At 38.4% G+C, this 25,680-nt stretch overlaps 1 protein-coding gene across 2 annotated transcripts; it reads right to left on the reverse strand.

Moving 5' to 3' along the window:
• Positions 1-294: 294 nt before the first annotated feature.
• On the reverse strand, positions 295-25,271 carry dse (dermatan sulfate epimerase). Of its 2 annotated transcripts, XM_051875308.1 has the most exons (6): positions 25,091-25,270; positions 21,791-22,258; positions 17,192-17,445; positions 5,682-5,921; positions 4,294-4,501; positions 295-2,884 (listed from the first exon to the last, which is right to left on the reverse strand). In XM_051875308.1, the coding sequence occupies exons 2-6, from the start codon at positions 22,210-22,212 to the stop codon at positions 1,153-1,155; spliced, it is 2,856 nt and encodes a 951-aa protein (XP_051731268.1). In that variant the 5' UTR covers positions 22,213-22,258; positions 25,091-25,270; the 3' UTR covers positions 295-1,152. The 2 variants fall into 2 exon arrangements, with proteins under 2 accessions (XP_051731268.1, XP_051731269.1); XM_051875309.1 differs by lacking the exon at positions 21,791-22,258 and having other exon boundaries at positions 25,091-25,271.
• Between the last annotated feature and the right edge of the window lie 409 nt (positions 25,272-25,680).

The following is a 25,680-nucleotide window of genomic DNA, read 5'->3' on the forward strand; positions in this document are numbered from 1 at the left end:
GTGAACTAATCCTTTAATGGTAGAGATAGGGTTAGGACTAAATTTTCGGGCAGGAATGTCGTTCCATTATCAACAAAATATGTTGCTCCACGAACATGCCTTACTTGGCAAAATCACAGTGACCACACTTGTCTGATTTCCTCCCAAAAATGTTTCAAGATTTTAATCATTTCTTTTAGGTATGGAAATCATGATTTTAAAATTCTTTGATATAAGGTCTGCTTGAACATATACTGTATACATTTTTAAGATGTAAATATAATGAAATCACCAGAAACCAAAATACACATCATATTTCTGTAGTTGCCTTTTAATTAGGAAGAGTATAAAACAACACCCAAAAATATACTTTGCTTTAACATATATACATTTTACACATATTATGATTGTCCATGTTGTTCCCAAATGTGCATAGCTTGAAGCGAATTTGAATAATAGTGGGTAGCCATGGAGAGTCCCACTTCAATATTGAGCCCCGCACATGACATGCAAAAGATAAAACAAATATCCTGGCCACAAATTAAGAATTCGTTTCCATGAATTACTGATTTGTGGCCATGTTTTGTTAATTTGTTCCCTTGTTTCAGTTGAACTAATTTATTTCCTCATTTTAGTTAAATTGTGGCAATGTTGTACTAATTAATTCCCTCAGTTTTGGTAAATACTGGGCATGATTTAACTAAAGCAACAGAATGAACTATAACAATGTGGCCACAATTTAACTAAAGTGAGGAAATGAATTAAGTCATTGGAACCAATTCACGATATCCAAATACCCCCTTTATTTTAATGTGCAGGGCTCCATACTTCAAGACAAAGTTCCTGTAAACTATTTTAAAGCTCCACAAAAGCTTTTGATTTGAGGTGGGATGGCAAACTTCGCAACATCTGTTTGCTAATACTGGCTCAGTATTGAGAGTTGTGCTAAATGAACTGCAGCAGCACTGCATGGTGGAGCAGACATACTTCTCACTTCTATCTCATACTGATGATGTGACTGTGCCTATGAGAAGGAGCCATGTACCATACTGATGATGCCTCATTTAGATGCACTGCTGCTGCAAATAGGGATATTCCTCCAAAGTATTGGCGTCAACACTTGTGCGAAAGGCTGGTGTATTGCGCCAGGCTGAATGTCCCACAGAATAGATGTCAGCACTGTGTTTGAGAGCAGGAGGAGTATAGACAGAGCAGGATGAAGCTGTCTATGAGGAGGACACAGTAGAGGCATCGTTGCATGTGCAAACTCTGCGCCCTCTGGAAGCGTGTCAACAGCACGGCCAGCAGGACAAAGAAAGTGGCTATATTTAAAATGAGGAAAAGGCGAATGTATGAGGTGGTGCTAAACACATCATCACTCTCTGCCGTAGCCCCCATGCGTACTTCTTTGAATTTCCGCCCCTTTACAAATCCCACTTTTCTGCCCTTGCGTAAATCACTGTAATCGATGAATGCCCTTGAGTCACCGTCTGCTTCCTCTGGAAGCTCCTCATAGACTCGCTTCATTGTCCGCTGCCTCTCCTTCTTCTCACTTGCCTCAATCTGAGCAAAGATGTCTGGAAGGCTGTCGGAAAGGCTTGCCTTCTTGCCTCCCTTCCCCTTCCCCTGCTTCTTAGAAAGGGAAAACATCTTCTCAATAGTCCCTGGTGTCCTCCTCTTGTCTGAGGACTTTAGGAGACGCTCAGCAGTTTTGTGGAAACTGTCTGTGTTAAGAACCCGTGAAAGGATGTGCCTTTCCAGCTGTTGGAAGACTGGTTTGACATGCTGAAGATTGTCCTCCACAACATTAACATATTCCTCTACTTCCTCCAAGGGATGCTCATTTACCCCTGTTGTCCTTTCAAACACCACTTTCTTTTGGTCCACCAATACCATGGCCATTGGTTTGCTGGGAACCTCATCTGTGAGCAGATAGATGTTATAGGTCTGATCCTTGGTGGCCAGATAGATGTCTAGTCTTTCTGAGTCTCCATGCACGCTGAAACTCTGCACATCCACTCCAGATCCGAAGAAGATGTATGCCACTCTGCTGATGGGGTGCCTCAGAGGCATAGTCACATTTACGTAGTTTGAACCATTATAGGGGTATCCACGGGGGTAGCTCCTATATCCCACTATTGCCTTTTCACTGCCGCCCGTATCGTCCAACCAGAACATCTTGGACATTTCATTTCCGTGTCTGATCAGAGCACCATGAACTCCATCGACTTGGGTTTTCTGGAAGGGCAGGTCTGTGTTGTGGAAGAAGGCGCTCATGCTGTGTGTCGTGCTGCCTAAATGCAGCTGAATGTGGTCCACCACCAACAGCAGCTGAGGATGAAGTAGAAGTAAGTTCCTCTGAAAATTCTTGATCTTCAGCTCAGGGTTGTAAGCTGCATGACCCTCCCCGCGAATAAACACCATGCCCTGCTGCTCCAGAGCCGCCTCCACCTGGCCTTGGCAGTCTGCTGCTTGACCGTGCTTATACTTAAGCCATTTTGAGTTACAAACTTCAGTAACTTGTCCTTCCCATGGTGCAAAGCAGCTCTCAGACACAGCAGGACCAAACATGACGGCATTGTTGAGAGAGGTGTATTTGGGACCGTACAATGCCTCTGTGATAAACGGGACTCCATTTGGAGCAAATGTAAAAGAGTTCTGGTCCGGGTGCTCATGGCCCGCATTAAAGTTTCGCCACCCTTTGATCCAGTCTTTGTATTTGTTTTGGTGAACAATGTCGAAAATAGCACGTCCACCAAGCTTCCCCGACTTAAAGGACAGAAATGTGTGGTTTCTCCCAGCAGGCAGGGCACTTCCATAGGTCACCACTCCCCAGTCTTCGAAATAATGCAGATGGGATGTACCATAATCAGGAGGTGGGGTGGGTTGCAGACTGGCGTCATACCTATACAGTGAGAGAAGCACATAGAAATTTTGTAGTGAAACCATAATACACAAAGTTCTAGTAAAATCCAATATTTGTTTCTTACTAATTTTGTGGTGCTGATTCCAAAAATACTGCCTGTTTTGCTCTAGCACATCATGCTTTCTCACAAAATATTTTATGATTATTATCTGTGCAATTTGTAGCATTTTTTTGTCTCAGACAACCATTTATAAAGGTGAAAAAGTCTTATTATCCCTCAATCACAAGAAAAACTGCCACAACGACATGATTCCTATTTTCCTCTGAGCCAGGTTACAACTATTTATTAAATTCTCAGCTGATTTTCACGTTCGACATTATTTTATGCCTGACAAAAGAAAAAGTAAACATGACCCAGATGTTTTCTGCTACATCCAAACAGTAGATGCGTTTACATGGACCCTAATAATCTGTTTCTAATCGGACTAGTAGCACAGTCGGAATAAAAAAGTCCCATGAAACCACGTCAATCGGAATCAATTGGCCAAAATCGATTTAAATTTTTGAAATGAGACCGAATTGAAAACAGAAACTGGAAAGGTCTGCGCATATGCAATGATGTAAAAATGGTGTAATTACATATGACGCGCGAAACGAGCTGTTGTTGTTCAATATAGTACAATAAATGACTTTCAAGTCAATCTAAAATTCTAATTTGACTCATGGCCTTTTAAATTCTGTGGGACAATATCGTCCCAGCTTGGGAAGGGGCAATTTTACTGCTTGATAAACAAACAGCAAGGCACAAAGCTTCATGTGATCGTTGTCTCCTAATGATTTCATTCTGATTCAAACAAAATTGTCTATGTAAACATAGCTAGTAGTGACAGAAAATTACAAAATTTTGTGAGAAAAAAAAAAAAAAACTAAATAAATATAAACTTATAAACTGTTTGTTAAGTTTTTTGACACTATATGGAGTATTTGAAAACCCCTTTGCAGACTGTTAAATGATACATTTTGAATACTTTTTGTCATTAAAACCATAACTAATATTTTGAGATATATATATATATATATATTTTTTTTTTTTTTTTAAATATATTTTGCATAAATTATAGTTACTACAGTAATATGATAGTGTAATGTAACTAAAATTATTATGGCTAAGAAGGCTTCTAAAGAAAGTACTTAACGTAAATATAACATCTGTGGAATTTTGCAACATTAATGTTTGACATTTTAAAACATCAAAATGAATAAATATGCAGAAACATCATGAGTTTCATAATTAATGGCTTCCTACAAACCTATTTAACAGCGTAAAATAATATCATCAATATTAAAGCTTTAATCCTCTTTGAGGATTTAATATACAGCATTCAAAAGTAAAATATAGCGAAATGTTTGCAAATAAGTTCCCTGCTCAGGAACACATGAAGTCTTACCAGAGGAACTCAGTGTGCAGTGTGCACCAACGCTGACCCTTCCCTGCCTGTCCTGGTCCCTCCAGAACACGATTCTGTCTGATTACCTCAGCCAGCCAATTCCCGCTGCCATTTCGCATGACGTACCGATCCAAAAAGACCAACTGACTTTCTGGCCCATAGAACCAGTTATAGTTGGAATCTGCGATTGCAACGGTTCTCTGAAAACCTGCAGGAGCAGAAAATAATATATTGAAGCATTTAAATCCTGAAGGTCAACCAAAATCACAAGTATTTGTTCATACTGATCACTACACACTGCACAATAAGTAGAAGGCTCTTTGACTGCTGCAGAAGTAAACATTTTTTAATTAACGAGTTTGGGTGAAGATTAAAGCAGTTTACTGTGAAAAGGGATATTAAATCTAGCAACCACTAGAAAATATTTAGCCAGAATGAATCACTTGTGTGTAAAAGAACGACAGCAGTAAGCACTAATGAGAGTTAGATGTTAGTATTTTCACCAGTTTGTTTTAGTTTCCAGAGAAAACCAAAACCCTTGGTACATTGAAATAAACACAAAAACAACTAAGAAGAGGCCATATAGTCCTGACAGTACTGCATCTGTGTGGATTCGCAGAACGGAACAACTGAGAGGGTGTATTGTGACTGCTAACCTTCTCCGTCTCCTAATGTTTTGCTTAAGGTTTTGGTTTTCCGCTACAATAAAATGGCTTTTGGCAGGAGGTTGCAAATTGTCCAAACCTGACTTGTCTGTAGACACACACAAACAGCTTGACGGCTATTAGTTCTTTGATGTGCACAAAGACCTATTGTTGCAGTTACAGTTCATGGTCTGAGCTTTGGTTTGGTTTTGGCCAGGTTACCGGTTCATGGTTTTAAGGTGAGAGCAAGCAAATCATGTGTAAAAGGAGTTTATTGCTTTGACTGGCATGGCAAAGCACTTTGTTTATTACCACAATTGTTAGCTACTAAAATATTTAAAGGGGGTCATATCCTGACAAATTTTTAAAACGTACTACAGAAACATACTGTAACTTTTAAAACTGAAGATGGCTTTATTGAAACAAAGCTGTGAATTTGTCAAAATGCAACACAGGCTTTACAAAGAGGCTGTTATTGAAAGATGTGGCAAAATAAACTGGACCCAACAGCAAACCCGCAGCCCACATAAAGTAAGCATTGTTACTTATTTTTCAAAAAGAATTTTTAAACTGTATTTGTTATTGGAAAGTAGAACAGCAGCAAAAAAAACATCCCATATAATTCTATGGGTCAGAGAGAGGGTGAAAAATGATAACCAAATAAAATAAAACTTTTACAATATGACCTTTTAAATGTTGTGCTTGTAATATACTATCACAGAACCAGACAGACCAAAGCCTTACCAGGCAACAATGTCCTGTAGAGAAATGCAAAGTGTTTGTGCAGCCAGGGATGACTGAAGTGGCCGATGTCAAAGTGCCTCTGTACCAAATACATGTATTGAAAGAGTGAACGAGTGGTATAAGTTCCATAGGCCACACCCTCGTACAGAGAACCATCAGTCACATCTTGGAGAAGCACCATGGACTTTTCCATAATGGCAAGAGCCTGTTTTGTCCAGAGGTATGCTTCCTGAAGATATCCTGAAACATAGTAAGAACATAGTAAATATTACAAAGAGAATAATTTGTTGTGATGAGAAAGCTGTTTCCATGAATATGGTGCACTAATAGTACTGTAAATGGGCTACCACTTAGGGTGTTTAAACGTCAACGATGTACTAAAAAGTACAAAAAAAGTTTTTCCTTTACATTTTTTTGTGTACAGGCGTCAACGTTGTCACACAGATCAGCAAAAACGGGGGGGAAAAAAAAGCTGCATTATGCATGCCAGGCCAGTAGTTGGCGATGTCACTTTGTAAAGAAATAGTATTGACTGAACACATAATACACGTCACTGTTTTCACAAATTCATGTTTTTGTGAACATAGTTTTACAACCCTTTACTTCCTAAACATTCTGGCATATTTTAATATTTTATTATTGTTTTATACATTTTGTCTAATGTATTAATCTTAGTTTATTTGTTAAAAACAGGTTATAAAATGTATCTAAATATGTTAGTAATAGTGTTGGGGCAACGCTGTTATATAGCGCAACTGCGTCTCAAGTGATCCAAGTTCAAAATTAGTAACATGGCTGAAAAAATACAAATCTTATAAAATTATATATATATATATTATATATATATATATATATTTACCTCTTGAGGTTGACGATCAGTATTATCTGAAAGTTAAGCACCTTCAGAAAAAAAAAGGCTTCTGTCTTTAAAAGTTAAGACATTTTACAGTGATTTTCCTTTTAAAGTTTGAATATACAGCACATGTTGTAATGGAACGCAAATATTTTTCTTGATCTTGAACTTCAGCATTACAATTAGTATGTTTTCCTGAGACTTACCTGAGGTAATAAACCATAAAACGGACCCGAAAACACCCATAATATATTTGTTTATCCATATAACAACAATGAAAACAACATCAGTCAAAACAGGACTAGACAATTTAATTCCTTAAATGGCATTAAGGAAAATAGTGCTCATGTTTACAGAGTGCTGCTTTCTGCAATAACCCTGGAAAAAGTTGTTTTCTTATGTGCATGTAAATGGGCTTGTGTCAGCAAAAAGCAGCTCTTAGCTGTTATAGCCAACTCATTTTAGCATAGAGAGATCATTCAGAAACCACATCACTTTAACCTCATCGAGTTGTGTTTGATGGTATAAATGACAAATTGTACAGTTATAATTATAACTCTGAAAAGCAGAAGACAAAAAGACACTAAGACTCTTTGCAAACCTCACTAAACCTTCCTGTACTAAGTTGATCTAAACTCTTAGCACCTTTCAAGTGCTCAGCAAGGCTTAATTTTAGGAAAATGTTTCAAATTACCCCCAGCTCCTCTGCCTGCATGCCTGGGTGAATATGAGAAGAACCACATAAATATTTAGACCACAACTCATCATTTTATTGAGTAATACTGCTACACCACAGATTTCCTGGAACACACTAGGTCCACCCACAAACAACTATCCAAGTTATTCTTACACACACACACAGAGAGAGAGAGAGAGAGAGAGAGAGAGAGAGAGAGAGAGAGAGAGAGAGAGAGAGAGAGAGAGAGAGAGAGAGAGAGAGAGAGAGAGAGAGAGAGAGAGAGAGAGAGAGAGAGAGAGAGAGAGAGATTTACAATCAAACAGGAATTAACCTCAGTTAACAACAACATTTACACAAACATGATATCACCCTACTCTGTGGATTCAGAAGACTGCAGAAACCCAGCAGCACACAAGCTAGAGTTATCAAAGCACAAATTATGTACTATTTGACTGTACCATATCAAGCAAACATTCACAGTAAAAAAACACTGACCATACTACAAAGGCCTTGAATTTTTTTTTTTTTTTTAAATGACTTCTTCAGTTGCGTTTGCTTTTAACATTTTATAAATTAACAGTCTTTGCCATGAATGACTTTGAATGTCTTTTTCTACTACAAATAGTCTTTTTCTATTACATTTTACAATGAAGTACATAGTATGCTCTAATATTCCAATATTAGTTCTCCAATTTTTAGCTCAATCAAGGCATGGTTGAAAACGGGTATGTTTGGAGAGTCATACCACCACACTACTCATGCTATTTTTGCTGTTTATGTACTGAGCACATTTGACAAAATATGCAGTATACAACCACAGCTGTACACAGCTGTGCCACACAGCACAATGCACTTGACTTGATCTTCTATGTCCAGGTTTAGGACAGAATTTTCATTTTTGGATAAAATATTTCTGTAATAAGCCACCTTTTCAAAGTCCTGTAACCATATTTATCATGGTCTACACCAGGGGTTCTCAATTCTGGCCCTCAAGTTTCACTTTTTACGTTTAGCTCCAACCTTGATCAAACTCACCTGCCTATAACTTACTGGTAATCCTGAAAGCCTTGATTAGCTTGTTCAGGTGTGTTTCATTAGCGATGGAACAAAACTTTGCAGGAAAGTAGCCAGAGTTGAGAACCCCTGGTCTATTCAAAACTACATATATGTCATAGGCTGGATATTGAGTGATTCCAAGTATTATTGACGTTTCCTTCCCTTATGAAAATGAAATACGCTTTAACAAACATATATTTTATATTTTATTTATAATTTAGATTTCAATTAAATACAAGTAGAACTTAAGCACATCTTTATATGTAATTTCATAATTCTATTGTCTTTGATATATGGTTAAAGTGCACTGCTGAATATACTGACAAGCATTTATGGTAAAGTAAAATATACTTTTTATTGTCATTTCTATTTAAATTGATATATGAACTGGTGAACAGATTGTGTAAACAATGTGTGAACAGATTGTACCGAAACTTAAAAACTGAGACCTTCCCTGACTTCCTAGGTTGTCTATGAAAGCCTGTGGACTGATTTATATGTGAAGGACTATATGTACTTTTTGCTGGCAAAATCAAAAGGATGTGATGTTTACGTGCGCTCCAGAGATCATCATTCCATTCAATGACACATGAAACGAATGCTTATACAATGTTCAGGATAATGCCGAAAGAGCCATTCTGTACTATAATGTCAATGTGTCATGCAAAATAAGGGATTAATTCAAAACTTATTCTCACATAGCCAGATCTATATAGTCTATAGTCTCAGATATACTTTATAATCAAACTATCATAACACTGTACATTTTAATTACCTCATTTCAGAGCTTGTGCAAACATATCCACTTCACTATGATCAGATGCTTTCTTAACTGCTGTTTTCTCACCTCTGTCATTTTTGTTGTTTTTGTTATTGAGAAGAAAATGTGCAGCACATATTTATTTATATATATATATATATATATATATATATATATATATATATATATATATTTTTATCTAAATGTCACTATCAGCAGTGTGGTATTTACAAGTACAAAGGTATTTGCAACTTATTTTTACATCTAAGCAAAGAACGAAAAAGAACTTTGCCGTGAGTATATTGGGGGCTTGAATCACTTTCAGTCTCTTGTGCGTTACGTCTGCATGAGTGCGAGCACGAGCAATAAGCTGGCTGCAGTTCCATTAACGGCCACCGACGTCACTAATAACAAGTGTTTCTAAATTCTAACCCACTTTAACTTAAATGTAATATCGAACAAAGCACTACAGTACTGTAAAATTAAAATCAAGTACTTACATGTGCTCTAGTATGTTAGTCAGCATCAAAATAAGTGTACTTGAAGCATGAAAAAAATAAAAATAAAATAAATGTTTAAAATGTACTTTAAAACTTTTAATTTGACATTATTACAAAGTGCACTTTTTAAAAGTTTCCTAGAGTGTGTTAAGAAACAGTCATGAAAGTGTACTCTCTTTTAGTACACTGTAGTGGCCTTTTATTTTTATCAATACTATACTATTTGCAAATGCAGTTTTTTTTAAAAATATACTTTTAAGATTTGAAGTTCACAACAAGTGTACAAACAATTAAGCACACTCCTTTTTCACAAAGGTCTCTTCCATCTCCTTCATATTACCCATTTAATGAAAACTCAAGCTCAAGTCTTCTCATTCTCAAAAGTAATCTCAAAGGTGTCTTCTTGAAAGCTTTAATGGTCTCAGTAGATCAGGTGAAGGTTGGAAGCTCATTCGTGAAAGAGCGTTCTGGAAAGAGACTTCATACCTTGTTGTGATGGAACCACCAGACAGTGGTAGAAAACAGATGCTTAGTAGTGTGGTGAGGTAGGGGAGTGCTGTTCTAGTGGTAGCCCTTATGGCCAAAGTCATAGCCTTGTATTTTATATGAATTGCTAGAGATGAAATGAAGTGAGACCAAAAGGGTGTGATATGGGCCGTTTTCAGACGTACCATGTTTTGATGTTCAAAAGTGTGAAACTGCAAAACCAGGCAGTCATCAAAATGATCCAAGTGAAGTTTAAATGGCAAATAATAATAATAATAATAATAATAATAATAAAACCCACCAAATTCATGACTGTTCCGACAGGCAGAATGTAGAATTGAAAAGGCTAGTTGGGATTACAAGGAGCTCTGTATGCACAGTTTAGTTTAAAGGTATATTTCACCCTAAAATAAATTCTGTTGTCATTTACTCACTGTCATGTCATTCCAAACTGATAAGACCTCCATTCACCTTTGGAACACAAATGAAGATATTTTTTAATATTCTTTCATAATTTTTGTCCATCCACGGAAAGCCCATGCAACTAATTTTTTTTCTTTGATGCATAAAAGGTACAAAAAGACATTTGTAAAAGTAATCCATACTTTTGATGTCTATTTGTACTTTCTGATGCGTCAAATTTTTAGTTGCATGGACTTTCAATGGACAAAAGGAAGTCTAATAGGTTTAGAACAACATGAGGGTGAATGCTTAAAGAATTTTAATTTTGGGGTGAACTAACCCTTTAAGACGGTGTTCCTTCATCCAGACTGATCTCCACAAACCCACATCATTTACTCTGTATCAATGATGTTATTTTATACAGAATCTTCTGCTATGAAATTGAGCAGCTTAGGCTGGGAATGCTGGGAAGTGCGGGGCAAAAAGAACCTCCAGATATTTGGACAGATATGAGAGAAGCTGTTTCAAAAAGGCAAAAGAACGGCAGGACATACTTTCAGGGCCAAAAACTACAGATTATGTTATGAATAGCTGCAGGGGAGGAATAAAGACAGAGAGAAACACAAAAGAGTAAGAGAGTGAGGGGAAAATATCTGTTCTGAAATACTGGAGTCATGTGGTGAACTGCTTCACTGGAGAAATAATTACGAAGGCTTAAGTTCAGCTCAGCAGAATGACCCTGAGCAGCCTTAAATTCCAGGCAGGAATGCTGAGCGAGGGGGCAGACCCTTCCTTCTTCAAAATGTGTGTGTGTGGCAGAAAACTGAACTTTCTCCAAAAACCATATGTCAGTATACTTGGGAGTAACAGACAGTCCACAGATTCAGAGAACAGTTCTGAAACAAACTGAGAATTTCACCTTCACTTGGTATTAAAATGAAACATTCTAATTTAAGAAGTGCTGTTACAGGAATTTTCCGGGTTCAATTAAAGGTCTATGAACAGCATCTGAGGCATGTTGTCAATTATTACAGAACATAATTTTGACTTGCCGTGAGTTTATAAATCAAACAGGCTTACTGTGATGCAACTATGGGGCAAGACATTCATATTTTTGTTAAATTTAAAATGTGTTATTTGAGCTTTTAAGTTGTTGTGAACTTCTGGTTGTGTGTTACACCAACTGAATTCCTGTGGGTGGAGTCTACTCCATATGTCCTTTACAGATATTTCTGTTTCCCTTTCCAAGGATCCTTGTGTGTGACATGAAAATTGTTTTACAACCATGTCATGAGTTTTTAATTTTATTAGAACTGTGCACAGAAAAGGTTGGTTAGTGATTCTATCATAGTCTCCTAGTTATCCTTTATATACACACTGATCAGGCATAACATTATGACCACCTTCCTAATATTGTGTTGGTCCCCCTTTTGCTGCCAAAACAGCCCTGACCCATCGATGCATGGACCCCACTAGACCCCTTAAGGTGCTCTGTGGTATCTGGCACCAAGATGCTAGCAGCAGATCCTTTAAGCCCTGTAAGTTGTGAGGTGGGGCCTCCATGGATCGGACTCGTTTGTTCAGCACATCCCACAGATGCTCGATTGGATTGAGATGTGGGGAATTTGGAGGCCAAATCAAAACCTCACACTCGTTGTTGTGGTCCTCAAACCATTCCTAAACCATTTTTGCTTTTTGGAAGGGCACATTATCCTGCTGAAAGAGGCCACAGCCACCAGGGAATACACATGGTCTGCAACAATGCTTAGGTAGGTGGTACGTGTCAAAGTAAGACCCACATGGATGGCAGGACCTAAGGTTTCCCAGCACAACATTGCCCAAAGCATCACACTGCCTCCGCCGGCTTGCCTTCTTCCCATAGTGCTTCCTGGTGCCATGTGTTCCCTAGGTAAGCGGCGTACACACACCCAGCCATCCGCGTGATGTAAAAGAAAATGTGATTCATCAGACCAGGCCACCTTCTTCCATTGCTCCGTGGTCCAGTTCTGATGCTCACGTGCCCACTGTTTGCACTTTTGGCGCTGGACAGGGGTCAGCATGGGCACCCTGACTGGTCTGCGGCTATGCAGCCCCATACGCAACAAACTGCGATGCACTGTGTATTCTGACACCTTTCTATCAGAACCAGCATTAAATTCTTGAGCAATTTGAACTAGAGTAGCTCATCTGTTGGGCCAGCCACAGGGTCAGCCTTCGCTCCCCACGTGCATCAGTGAATCTTGGCCACCCATGACCCTGACGCCGGTTCACCACTGTTCCTTCCTTGGACCACTTTTGATAGATTCTGACCACTGCAGACCGGGAACACTCCACAAGAGCTGCAGTTTTGGAGATGCTCTAACCCAGTCGTCTAGCCATCACAATTTGGCCCTTGTCAAGCTCACTCAAATCCTTACGCTTGCCCATTTCTCCTGCTTCTAACACATCAAATGTTTATATATATTTATATATATATATATATATATATATATATATATATTATATATATATATATATATATTGTGTGTATATATATATATATATATATATATATATAAAATCATTGAATTCAGGTGTTCCAATCACTTCCATGGCCACAGATGTATAAAATCAAGCACCTAGGCATGCAGACTGCTTCTACAAACATTTGTGAAAGAATGGGTCGCTCTCAAGCGTGATACTGTGATAGGTTGCCACCTGTGTAAGTCCATTTGTGAAATTTCCTCACTACTAAATATTCCACGGTCAACTGTTAGTGGTATCATAACAAAGTGGAAGCAATTGGGAACAACAGCAACTCAGCCACAAAGTGGTAGGCCACGTAAAATCACAGAGCGGGGTCAGCGCAAGTCGCCAACTTTCTGCAGAGTCAATAGCTACAGACCTCCAAACTTCATGTGGCCTTCAGATTAGCTCAGGAACAGTGCGTAGAGAGCTTCATGGAATGCGTTTCCATGGCCGAGCAGCTGCATCCAAGCCTTACATCATCAAGTGCAATGCAAAGCGTCAGATGCAGTTTTGTAAAGCATGCCACCACTGGACTCCAGAGCAGTGGAGACGTGTTCTCTAAAGTGACGAATAACACTTTTCTGTCTGGCAATCCGATGGATGAGTCTGGGTTTGGTGGTTGCCACGAGAACGGTACTTGCCTGACTGCATTGTGCCAAGTGTAAAGTTTGGTGCAGGGGGGATTATGGTGTGGGGTTGTTTTTCAGGGGTTAGGCTTGGCCCCTTAGTTCCAGTGAAATGAACTCTTAATGCTTCAGCATACCAAGACATTTTGGACAATTTCATGCTCCCAACTTTGTGGGAACAGTTTGGGAATGGCCCCTTCCTGTTCCAACATGACTGCGCACCAGTGCACAAAGCAAGGTCCATAAAGACATGGATGAGCGAGTTTGGTGTGGAGGAACTTGACTGGCCTGCACAGAGTTCTGACCTCAACCCGATAGAACACCTTTGGGATGAATTAGAGCGGAGACTGCGAGCCAGGCCTTCTCGCCAACATCAGTGCCTGACCTCACAAATGTGCTTCTGGAAGAATGGTCAAAAATTCCCATAAACACACTCCTAAACCTTGTGAAAAGCCTTCCCAGAAGAGTTGAGGCTGTTATAGCTGCAAAGGGTGGGCCAACACCATATTAAAGCCTACGGATTAAGAATGGGATGTCATTAAAGTTCATGTGCATGTAAAGGCAGGAGCATCAGTGAATGTTTGAACCTTTTTTAAAAGTTGTGTTTGAGTCCCTCAGTTGTCCTCAGTGTGAAAAGATCTCAAAATCATTCAGTCACTGCTATAAAGGGTTCAAATATGCAAAAAATGCTGGAAAACTGAAGAATCTGCAGGACCTGGAGATTTTTTCTGAAGAACAGAGCTCAGTTTAACTGCTCAGGACAAACAAGGGACTCATGAACAACCATCACAAAACAAAAAAACAGTCGTAGATCATCCAGGTAACCACACACAGTATTAAGAATCAATGATTCACATACTTATGAATTAATATTTATTTTAATAAATTCAGCTATTTTTTTTGTTTTGTGGATTATATGTAAACATCTTTTATGTAAAATATCTTACTCAGGACAATATTAAATAAAAAATAACATGCATTTTGTATTTTGTTAAAATTATTAACATTTTCACAGATTCTGCAAGTGGTTCACATACTTTTTCTTGCAACTGTATATATATATATATATATATATATATATATATATATATATATATATATATATATATATACACACACACACACACACACCATGGGCGTTTCCTCCGAGGAGGCAAGGGAGGCAGTGCCTCCTCAAAAAAATAGGATGAGAAAATAATCCATATTACATATTTTTATATGTACACAAATATTACAAATTATGACATTAAAAAGAGCGCAAGTCACTCGTGTTTCTTAAAGAGTTAGTTCACCCAAAAATGAAAATTCTGTCATTAATTACTCACCCTCGTGCTGTTTTACACCCATAAGACCTTTGTTGATCTTCGGAACACAAATTAAGATATTTTTGTTTAAATCCGATGGCTCCGTGAGGCCCACATAGGGAGCAATGACATTTCCTTTCTCAAGATCCATAAAGGTATTAAAAACATATTTAAATCAGTTCATGTCAGTACAGTGGTTCAATAATAATATTATAAAGCGACGAGAATATTTTTGGTGGGCCAAAATAACGACTTATTTAGTGATGGCCGATTTCAAAACACTGCTTCAGGAAGTGTCACGAATGTGGCTCCCGCGCCTCCTCCTCCGCACCACCGGAGGGAGCCGTCACCTGAGTATTGACTGGTTTACATTCGGACTACGTTTCCCATAGGCCCTCATTCCTGGGACTGATTGCGCACACACCTGCACCTCATCACATTCACACTATTTAAGTCACACACACACACACACACACTCATTGTGAAGTCTTGATTTGCCCCGGTTATCACTACTGAGCGTTTTCTTGTGGACTGTATCTCTGTTGCCGTTGGACTGTTTATTCACTGTGATTCTCTACCGCCTGCCCTGATCTGTGCCCGTTTACTGGACTGTGTTTGCTCGCCGCCTGCCCTGATCTTTGCCTGTGACCCGACTCTGTTTGTCTGCCGCCTGCCTCGACCATTGCCTGTCCCTGTTTATATCTCTGCCCTTGTCCCTGTCTGCCTTGGTGATCATCTTAATAAAAGCTGCAAATGGATCCCCACTCTGTCGACCCTTCATTACAGGAAGATTTGGAGCGTAATTAATCAGCGTTGTCGAATCATGATTCGGATCGCGTGTCAAACCGCCAAACTGCTGAAATCACGTCACTCTGGTGCTCCGAACTGCGGATTCGACACGCTGATTCATAATGCTCCGAAGCTTCCTGAAGCAGTGTTTTGAAATCGGCCATCACTAAATAATTCGTTATTTTGTTTTTTTTTGGTGCACCAAAAATATTCTCGTCGCTTTATAATATTAATACTGAACCACTGTACTCACATGAACTGATTTAAATGTTTTTAGTACCTTTATGGATCTTGAGAGAGAAAATGTCATTGCTCCCCATGTAGGCCTCACGGAGCCATCGGATTTAAACAAAAATATCTCAATTTGCGTTCTAAAGATTAACGAAGGTCTTACGGGTCTGGAACGGCATGAGCATGAGCAATAAATGCTTAAAACACTAACTTGATGAGATTGACTTGGTTTTGATAAATAGAACATTACATTGTTACATGTTACATTGTCTTCCTTGTTAAATGAACATTGGTTTCTTTTTTGATGTAAAGTAAAGACAATTCTATTTTGTAATTTTACAAAATTACAAAATAGAATTGTCAATCCACTACCAATGGATAAAATCAAGTCCTGTCTTTTTTTTTTTATTTATTTATTTTTTTTGTTCAATAGGCGATTCACTCAGAAACAAGTTACAATACTCTAGTAAAGTTGTTCGCGACTTCCATTTCAGACTTGCATTTCCCCATAGAACTCAAATTCCAAGTTCATTACTTTAAACACCAATGGCTGTGTCCAAAAGCTTATGCAGCTGACTTGTACCAGCGTAACGGTTTAATGATCTACAACGAACGAGAGGAAGCTTTGGTGAATATTTAATTACTACAATACTAATTTCTTGCAAGAAATGACAGCAAAAGTGGAAAACGTTGGTCAAAAAAAAATGTACATTTACACAAACTGACCACCAACTGCAATTTTTATACGCCATCTTTGTTTTTTAGCTCAACTGTTACGGAATGGAACGCAAACGATTGTGGAATATCAAAGCCAGCGAAGGATACATCTACTGTATGCTGCCTACAAAAATCAATCAGATGAATGTATCTCAGGAGACAGGAAGTGAAGCTAACATTAGATTTGGACATGCCTTGACTGGAATGCATCCTCCAAAGGCAGCATTTTTAAGCTTTCGACACAGCCCATGTCACAGATGCTGTCCATAGAGCCAGAGAAAATATAAACGAGATAGAACAGACCATTCACAGAAAAATTAATAGAAGAAATCGTAATGCTCAGTTTAGCAGTTGTAGTAATAGAAGTCCTATCTTTCAGGTAAAAAAGCCAATCACTTTTTTCATAGAGGTTGTTTACTTTAGAACTTGCATGTGCAATAACTGGACCAGCCTAAATAAAATCCAGTTTACAACATGACTTGAGCAAAATTTGTTACTATTTTTGTAGGATTTGCAATTTGATAGAATGTCACACATAAACCCATGCAAATTAATTCACACTGTCTGGACATACACCACTAAAGAAATGTTAGACTCACCTTGGTTCATGACCACAAGACTGCCAGTCAAAAGAGCAACACAATTGGTGGGTTGGTGGTTGTGGAGGTACTGAAATCCCCAGCCACGGTGGTACGATTTCTCATACATGTAGCGTGAAGCGTTCCCAATCACCTGCAGGAAACGCTCCTGCTGAACTTTACTAAGGTACTCATATAGGAAGTCATATGCCGTAGCGAAGCCAACCAGAGAGTGAGCTATTGGAACCTCATCCCACGGTGCATCTTTCACCATCCTGAAACAAAACAGCTGTCTTTAAAACTCTGAAACACATATTTTCACACAACATCTCCTAGCAACCAGAGAAACAGTATTTGCTTAGCCAGAAAAATGTTTCTGTTTCCTTAGAGAGCTTAAAAGGACAGCAATTTTAGAGAGGAAAACTGCTCAATTATGCTAACTAAACAGATTTGTATTGACAGTATGAATTTTAACATTAATAGAAACTACTAATTTTTTGTTATGTGAACTGACCAAAAAAGATTATTTAAACTTTTATCAGAAGCTCTGTCATTTCTGGCTGTATAGAAACTCTCTGGTTGACTGTTAAATGAATTTAGAATTTAAGTTTTTGTCAAATAAAGTGGACAAAATAAAATGAATTAAATTACAAAACAGACAAATAATTTAATAAAAATAGAACAAATTGTAAGATGATTAAGTATTTAAATGTATTAACATATGAAATATATTTGACATTTTACCAAACATGACAACATACATGAAATTCGGCTTAGAATGCAAATATCACTGTAATATATTTGATACTGTTGCAATAACTATTAATAGGCACTAATGATTTAAAAAAGAGCTGATTTAGATTAATAAACAGTAGATAAACAAATGTCCACACTACAGTACATTACTTCATCCATTTAGGAGCATTTAGGAGACAAGTGAACTGCATTTCAATTGGAATTTGTTACAAACTTGCATGGCCTGCAAGTTTCATGTGTTTACAGTAATGCAATTTGAGAACTATTTTTAAGTTACTTTGGAAAGAAAGTGTCTGCTAGTAGCAAAAATGTAACAGATTTCCACTTTGACAGCTATGAAAGAGCAGTGGATGCTGTAGATCTGAATCAGTGCTACAGCTACTGTATACCTACAATCTGGAGTGTGCGTAATAATAACGACAACGTTATGAGTTCCAGAAGTTGGAGGTTTGTGTTAGGCTGGTCCTGGTTGGCCACTACATGCTGGCGGCAGTGTAAATGAGAGTGCAGAACCGCAGCAGTTAACCCCAACCAACCATCCACAGCAACTTAAACAGAAACATCAGCACTCACTCTGAGAACACACTGGAGTAGGTGAGGAAAAACTTGCACTTTGAATATTTGGACTCACAAACACATACTATGTGCACACATATGAATAAACCCAAATTTCTACTCAAATATCAAATATAACTCCAAATATGAAAGCAACAGAGAACTTTACATTTCTGGGTTGTGCATATAACCCTGGTTCCCTGAATGAAGGAACATGACTCTGCTTCAGTAGCCTCTATGGGAGCTCTGTTCAAGAGTGAATCATTCCACAGAATCATCCTACATTATAGACATAAAGACTGTAATGTTTTTGAACAAATCGAACGAATGAATGATTCAATGACTCACTTGTTTCTGTGACTCAAGATAGTCATATGCCCAAGGACTGGAGTTAACTTATAATTAAGAATAAATGTCATAAATATTCACAAGTGTTAAGACTTTGTCTTAGCTAAATTATTTAAGATAGCTGGAGATTTATCCTAACCTAGTTAGAGCCATTATGCAATTCCTGTTATGCAAGGTGGCCACACACTTTCCAAATAAGAATGAATGTGTTGGAATCAAATGATGACAGTGGAATCTGGGTCAGTATGATTCATAGTTCAGCAAAAAAGTTAAATCTATAAGGTTTTTTTTTTTTTTTTTTTTTTTTTGGATTATTGAATACAATGAAACTAGATATTGTGGGGAAAGAAATAATTAAGCTCGTCTACATGTCTAAGCTTTCAGAGGATTATTACAAGGGCTTCAACAACTAAAAACTAAGTTTACTCTTGATGGAAAGTTTCTCTTAGCTTCTTTACATAAAGCTCTGAAGCCCTGTATTTTAATTTGACTTTTAGCATCAAACTTTAGAACTGTCCTATTTAGTTATTTTTCCCCTGCATATAAGTCCAGGTCAAAATCTGCAGTTATTTTTTGGCCAACATATAGGAAAAGACTGATCTTAATAAAGCAGTGACACAAAGCAAGCGATATCAGAGGCAATGCAAGAGCATAAGAAGCATCAGATACAAGTTTAGACGCATCAGAGACAGGTCTAACTGTCACTCACTGCATTCGAGGCTTTTGTGGTAGTAGTGGTAGTAGTGTCAGAGGCAGGTTTGGCTGTGTCAATATTTTAGAGATGTTGTACAGGAAGGAATGTGGTTGAAAAAGAAGCAAGTATTATCAAAATGATCAAGATTAAAGATAAAGTGACAGGAACACAGTGAAAACCTGTGCGCAAATGTTTTCACGCAGCAATCCTGATTCATCAAGAAATTCACATAATAAGCTTTTTTTCTACATGTAAACTCAAACCATGTTTTAGAAAAGAGAATCCTTATGGCCTTAGAAACTTGGCATGTGTTAAACTGACACGTACAACAACAATAATAATAAAGGTTTATGCTTATAAAAGAAACTGTGGCCCTAAGCGACTCTACAATATGTCATACCTATTGCAGAGCGATAAACATGATTTGTGCTACAGCTGGATGTGGGATAGTTTCTGAACAAAAAAAAATCATACAACCAAGTGTAGGCCAATATAAAAGGTGTTTATTGTGTTTCATCTGGTTTTAAGAATAGCACAATTGGCTTTACTTGAAGATCTTGCCACACATGCTCTTTAGGAAAGAGTGCATCTTTATAGAGCATAAGGAAAAATGTAGGAGTGCAATGCAAGTCGCAAGCATCTGCCAAATGTATAAATCTTGTAAGGATGCATGTGTAGAAAGTGACAAATGGGAATATAGGAGAGGTTTGGTGTGTATTTTATTAATTGACTGACATACACTCTCTCATTTAGAATAATCAGGATTCATCAACAATAAAATAAAGATAATAACAACTTTGTGTATATGCACCCTGTTTTTTATCTGGTTTTCTAAGAACATAAATGTCTGGAACCTTTTGTCTTAAGTTCTAAGAAATTCAATATGCTTATTAAGTTTATGCTTATTAACAACAACAATAATAATAATAATAATAATAATAATAATAATAATAATAAAGACCCGGTAAAATCAAAGTTGGTGTTTTGTGGCTTTTACACTTTAAAAAAAAATGTTTCAACTTAAAAAAGTAAGTCTTATCTGACAACTTAACTAGGCAGTTGTGCCCTAATGGTTAGAGAGTCAGACTGGTAACCCAAAGGTTGCGGGGTTTGAACCCCCAATTGCCCCCCTGGTGCCACAGCAAAAATGGCTACCCACTGCTCCGGGTGTGTGTGTCCACGGTTTGTGGTGTGTTTGTGTTCACTACTCCTAATGTGTGTGCACTAACTTGACCCATTCATTACCATACTTGGATTTACAACTTTTCTTTCTTTCTTTCTTTCTTTCTTTCTTTCTTTCTTTCTTTCTTTTTACTGACAACTTGAATATTTGAGTTTTCCAGGTTAAATCTAGGGGAATTCTAATGCTAAAATTTAAGTTGTGATAGCTAATAGCAACAATATTTTTTACAGTGTAAGATTCAGAAACATCCAGCAAAGTGAAGTGTGTGTGAACCTCGCATGTTCTAGGTTGTGTTGCGAATGCCGATGAAGGGACAAGGCTCACAAAACTGTTAATAAATACCTCAAAAAAACCCATCAGTTGTTGCTTAGGATCATATTACTACTCAGCCTTTACTAAAAAGGTCTAATGAATGTTTTAGCTAAATTACGAGATTAATTTATATCAAAGCACCTTGCAGGTGTAACTGGTCATACTCGCTCTAAATGGGATTTGAACCAACGTCAACTGACATGGAAAGTGAGCATGCTATAACGAGAATGATAAAGACCGCAGTCGCTAGCGTCAATCACTAGTGAACCTCTTGAGGCTGGGGCAATGAGGTTTATCTGCATAGCTACTAGCTGGCCTCTGTTACACTAACCCCCCCAAGCCCCACACCCATCCGTGTCACGACTCACGGCACTAATGTAACCGGTCCTACTTGCACAGCTCCGAACAGGATTCAAGCCTACTTGCTTTAAAGCAATCCACTGTATAAAGTGCTACATAAATAAACTTGATGTGTCTTGACTTGACTGGAGTGCCAAACTGTAGAGCTGATGCAAACATTGCTATAATCAATGCTTTTCTTAACTGCTTTTTTATTAAGTGTTTATTTTGTTATTGAGAGGAAAGCATGCAGGACATATTTACATATTCATCTAAATGCCACTCTCAGCCCTGTAGGTGGCGTTGGGATGTTTGCTAACAGTATTCCGCTGCTCAGGAATTTCTTCTTTTTACCCCTAAGTGAAAAAATTCGGCAGTATATCGGGGCCTTAAGAAACACCAAACACACAAGCTCAGACACACATTATTTTACCAATTGGGCTGCACAGCCATACGCTCCATGTATTCCTTGGCTACATCCAGCGCACCGGCGCGGTGTGGGTACAGCAGGGAGAACATAGAAAGCAGACCTAAGTTGTTCCCATAGACTTCGTTCCAGCGGGCACTAAACTCGGCAGGATTCCAAGGGGGCAGATAATCCTCTGGTCGCTCCAGTATGGCCTCCCCAGCCTCCCGGATCTGTCGGGCCAAAGCCTTGTGCGTCCCCACTGCTGCCCGCTGCAGCTCCTCAACCTCTGCCCGGCCGAAGTACAGCATGGGGTGAGTTCCCTCGTAGTTCCCTCCAAGGAACGGAATGCCTCCGCTGGGGTCCACTTCAGCCAGTGCTAGGGATGCCAGAATCCACAGTGCACTTATAAAGAACACTGTTGGTGCACCACGGGTGTAAGTTCTCATTCTGGCATCAGAGAGTGAGAGACCACATCCCTTTGCTCCCTCTCAGCTGAGGAGACAGAAAGAGAGAGACGTTATTTTCCCTGCGTTACACTACAGAGTCTGAATGCCTGCAGTAATTAGACCCAGCTGTAGGGCTGATCTCTCTGGGTTTGTGCACTTTTTTGAAACAGAGACGAAAGTTCACTATACTGTTTTTTTCAACAAGCTCAAAGAAACCCCTCATGCCTGAAAGCTCCCTACATTCAGCATTCAAAAACACAATTAGTCAAAACTTTAAAGGTCAACATGTCTGTATGATAATTGAGTAGTGTTTGAATAGAGTCTGAGCAAATGTAAACTACTGCTGTTCCTGAACCGCTTTGCAGAACACTCCTCCACAACCTGCCATGCATTGGTCAGACAAAACTCACACCATCAAATTGAATCAATGATGTTGGTTTGGTTGAAATGCTCAAATGAAGGGCTCGAGGATTGGCTGGTTATCATGGTACAAGTATGGTCCAAGCCCTGCTATATATATACCTCATTAGTGGCTGTTTCTATGGACTGCAATACGCCAGTCATCCACAATATTGGAACAGTCAAAGCCGGTCAGTGAACACCCAAAGGCGAGTTGACAGTGCGTCTGCAACCGTTGTTAGACACATTACGATTATCTATATCTGCAAAAGACTTCAGCAGATGATTTTGCTAAACTAACCCAATACAATAAGATGAAGGCGTTAGCTAACACGACATTAAAAAGTTACCATACCAAAGTTAAATCTCTGCGGCTTCACAACCAGAAGCTGTGCAATGTTGTGGCATCATTGATTCTTACTGTGAGTGACAACACATTGACCGTTCCAAGATGGCGGGCACGCCAACGTACCTGGAGCGGTCAAATGTGGCATCTACATATACATATCTATGGCTGCACCATCTAGTTCTAAGAATCTTCTCCATCTTTCTCCTTAGAGTCCTGCAGGATCGAGTCCTAAAACCTGGAAACGAGTTAGCAGGTGCTTGCTAACAAGTAAACTGGACTACAGAGGTTGTCTGGGACATTAAACACCATCACACAGAACAGGTAAACTTATCACACTAGTTCACTTTTTACAGCTATTTATTCTTGTGCTCTTGCAAACCATTCTAACTAAAACTTTTCAACTTGTAGATTTTAAATAAAGACTAAAAGATTTGTCGAAAGGTTAGTGGTGGTGATGTTGAAGTCATGCAATCGTGGTCTAGTTCATTATAGCCTAACTTTAGCTTTCTGGTGATTGTATTTCAGCTTCAGAATTAATAAATGTTGTGTTCATGTGTGAAGATCATTTTGTTGAACACAACGTGTAAGATTCATAAACTTTTGTTGGCCACAGAGCTTATTTTCTGCAATAATCCAAAAGCCAATGGAAAAATCCTATTGGCTTTTTGTCAAGGGAACTTAGGACTGTGCACATTCTAATGTTTAACATGATGCCATTTTCTTGTAGTTCCAGATTAATTAGTCTTGCATGCTTTTTATAATGTAAGTTATTGGCAGAAGAAGAAGAAAAAAAATATCAGACGGGGTCATTCGTTAGCCTAGCAATTGCCAATAGCCTAGCAGATGTATGGGAATGCAAACCAATAGCTTTCTCCAAGAATCACAGATCTCCTTGGCTTGGACAAACAAAGCCACAGTGTTTACACTTTTGAGGAAGTCAACCTACGAATGGCTTACTTATAGCTGGCTTGGCATACCAGCTGGGAAAGGGGAAAGTAAATTAACGTTCATGAAACGGAGTGGTAAGCAGGACCTTCAACCGACAGCCATTTAGTCCCAGAGAATTTATTTGTTTTGATTAGCTGCTTTAAGCCTGTTGTGCCTGAGAACACTGAGAACTCACTAATATTCAGCAAACCACAACTGCATCTTTTCAACAGCCGGAATGTGAGCTCTCTGCTCCTCCTCCAGACTGACTAACATGCCGTTGGTCAAATGGAAAATTAGCTGGTCCAGTTTTATGGGGTGTCTAGACATGTGTCCAGCGCAGCCGGTATCTATTACCCTTGTCTTAAAACACACACACACACACACACACACACAGAGACACACTCCAGACAAAATCACCCTTCACTCAAAATATTATCCTGCCATCCTGTTGCTCAATATATCAGTGATCTAATCGCAACTTCTGTGGCATCTTGAATGCATCATTTCCTTTCAGTTAGCACTATGCTCATGGATTCTAGATAATTCCTTACGAAAGGTGAAACCGCATAGGGCAAGTCACAGCAGTGGCCCTTGACCCCTCAACCTCTGCATTCCTGCTAAACACATGGTCAAACAACTAATGCTTGCATAAGCTGTGTTAAAGATCTCAGCACACACACACATTCAAAGATGTAGAGAACAGTCTTGTTTCAATCCAGTTCGACTCTTAAAGAGAAACATTATGTACATTTTAATGGTCTTCTAAATCTACAATGTAGAAAAAAACCACATGCTATCAGATATAGAGATATCTAATTATGTTCTACAGATAATAGAAAATCTATATTGTTTTGTATATTGTGAATTATAACTTCCAGTCATTTTTTTTCATAAAAAAGAATGAAATTTCCAATGACTGCAAGTCACTGACTGATCGCACAATAATCCTAAACTGAAGCTCTATGAAAACATTAGGGCGCTTAAAAACTAAACTAGATTTAAATAAAGCACATTTAACAAATGTATATATAGTATATTAGTCTACTAATAACAAGGAAAACAAATATATTTAACTTTTTCTGACTTCGCGTGTGGGTTCACTGGTGGATTCTCAGAATCAGGATTCCAAAACGCTCTTTAAAGCACAACGCATCAAAACTTCTATCAAGTCGTAATGAAAGTCATTATGAGTTCCGTTACCTCTCAGATCCACTTGCGTTATCTTAACCTTCCCAAAAAACGCCGAAGTCTTGGGTCTCATGCCTGATGAAAAGCATCCGTTGGCCTCAAACTGTTTGTCGTCAATAGATGCGGAGAACCGCGATCAGCTGCGCAGTAGAAAGTCACCAACCTAACGTCACATCTGCTGGAGGAGGTGCGGTTTGGAGGAGAAGGAGGGGAGATGTATTCATTTCCCCCCGTGGATCTTTTCTCACTCTTTTCGGTAACTTTCATTGCAGCCTGTATAATGCACTATATCCACGCCCTTATATTACAAAGTATTTATACAACTTTGCGAATAATTGTATTTTGTAATAAATATATAAATATAGTTGTATTTAAATTATATTTGTCACATGACCATTTAAAATGAACTAGTGTAGGTAAAATAAATAAATAAATAAAGGTATAACCACAGGACATAAGACTGTTCCTTTTATATATTTTTGTAAATTTAAACCCACAATCTTGTTGATTGTCAATTGATACCATCCACAATCCAGTTTATCCATCTCCTCTAAATAGATTAAAGCATTTAAAATGCTGTAGAATGAGATATTGTATAAATT

This window comes from Ctenopharyngodon idella, chromosome 20, assembly GCF_019924925.1.
Source record: "Ctenopharyngodon idella isolate HZGC_01 chromosome 20, HZGC01, whole genome shotgun sequence".
NCBI classification, from domain to species: Eukaryota; Metazoa; Chordata; class Actinopteri; order Cypriniformes; family Xenocyprididae; genus Ctenopharyngodon; species Ctenopharyngodon idella.

What these genes read in the sequence shown, in the direction of transcription:
- dse (XM_051875308.1), bottom strand. Translation starts at nt 22,212, where the DNA reads ATGAGAACTTACACCCGTGGTGCACCAACAGTGTTCTTTATAAGTGCA. An exon ending in ATGGCTGTGCAGCCCAATTG is followed by an intron (nt 17,446 to 21,790) that starts GTAAAATAATGT and finishes GTTTTGTTTCAG; the next exon opens with GATGGTGAAAGATGCACCGT. An exon ending in CTGCACACTGAGTTCCTCTG is followed by an intron (nt 2,885 to 4,293) that starts GTAAGACTTCAT and finishes CTCACTGTATAG; the next exon opens with GTATGACGCCAGTCTGCAAC.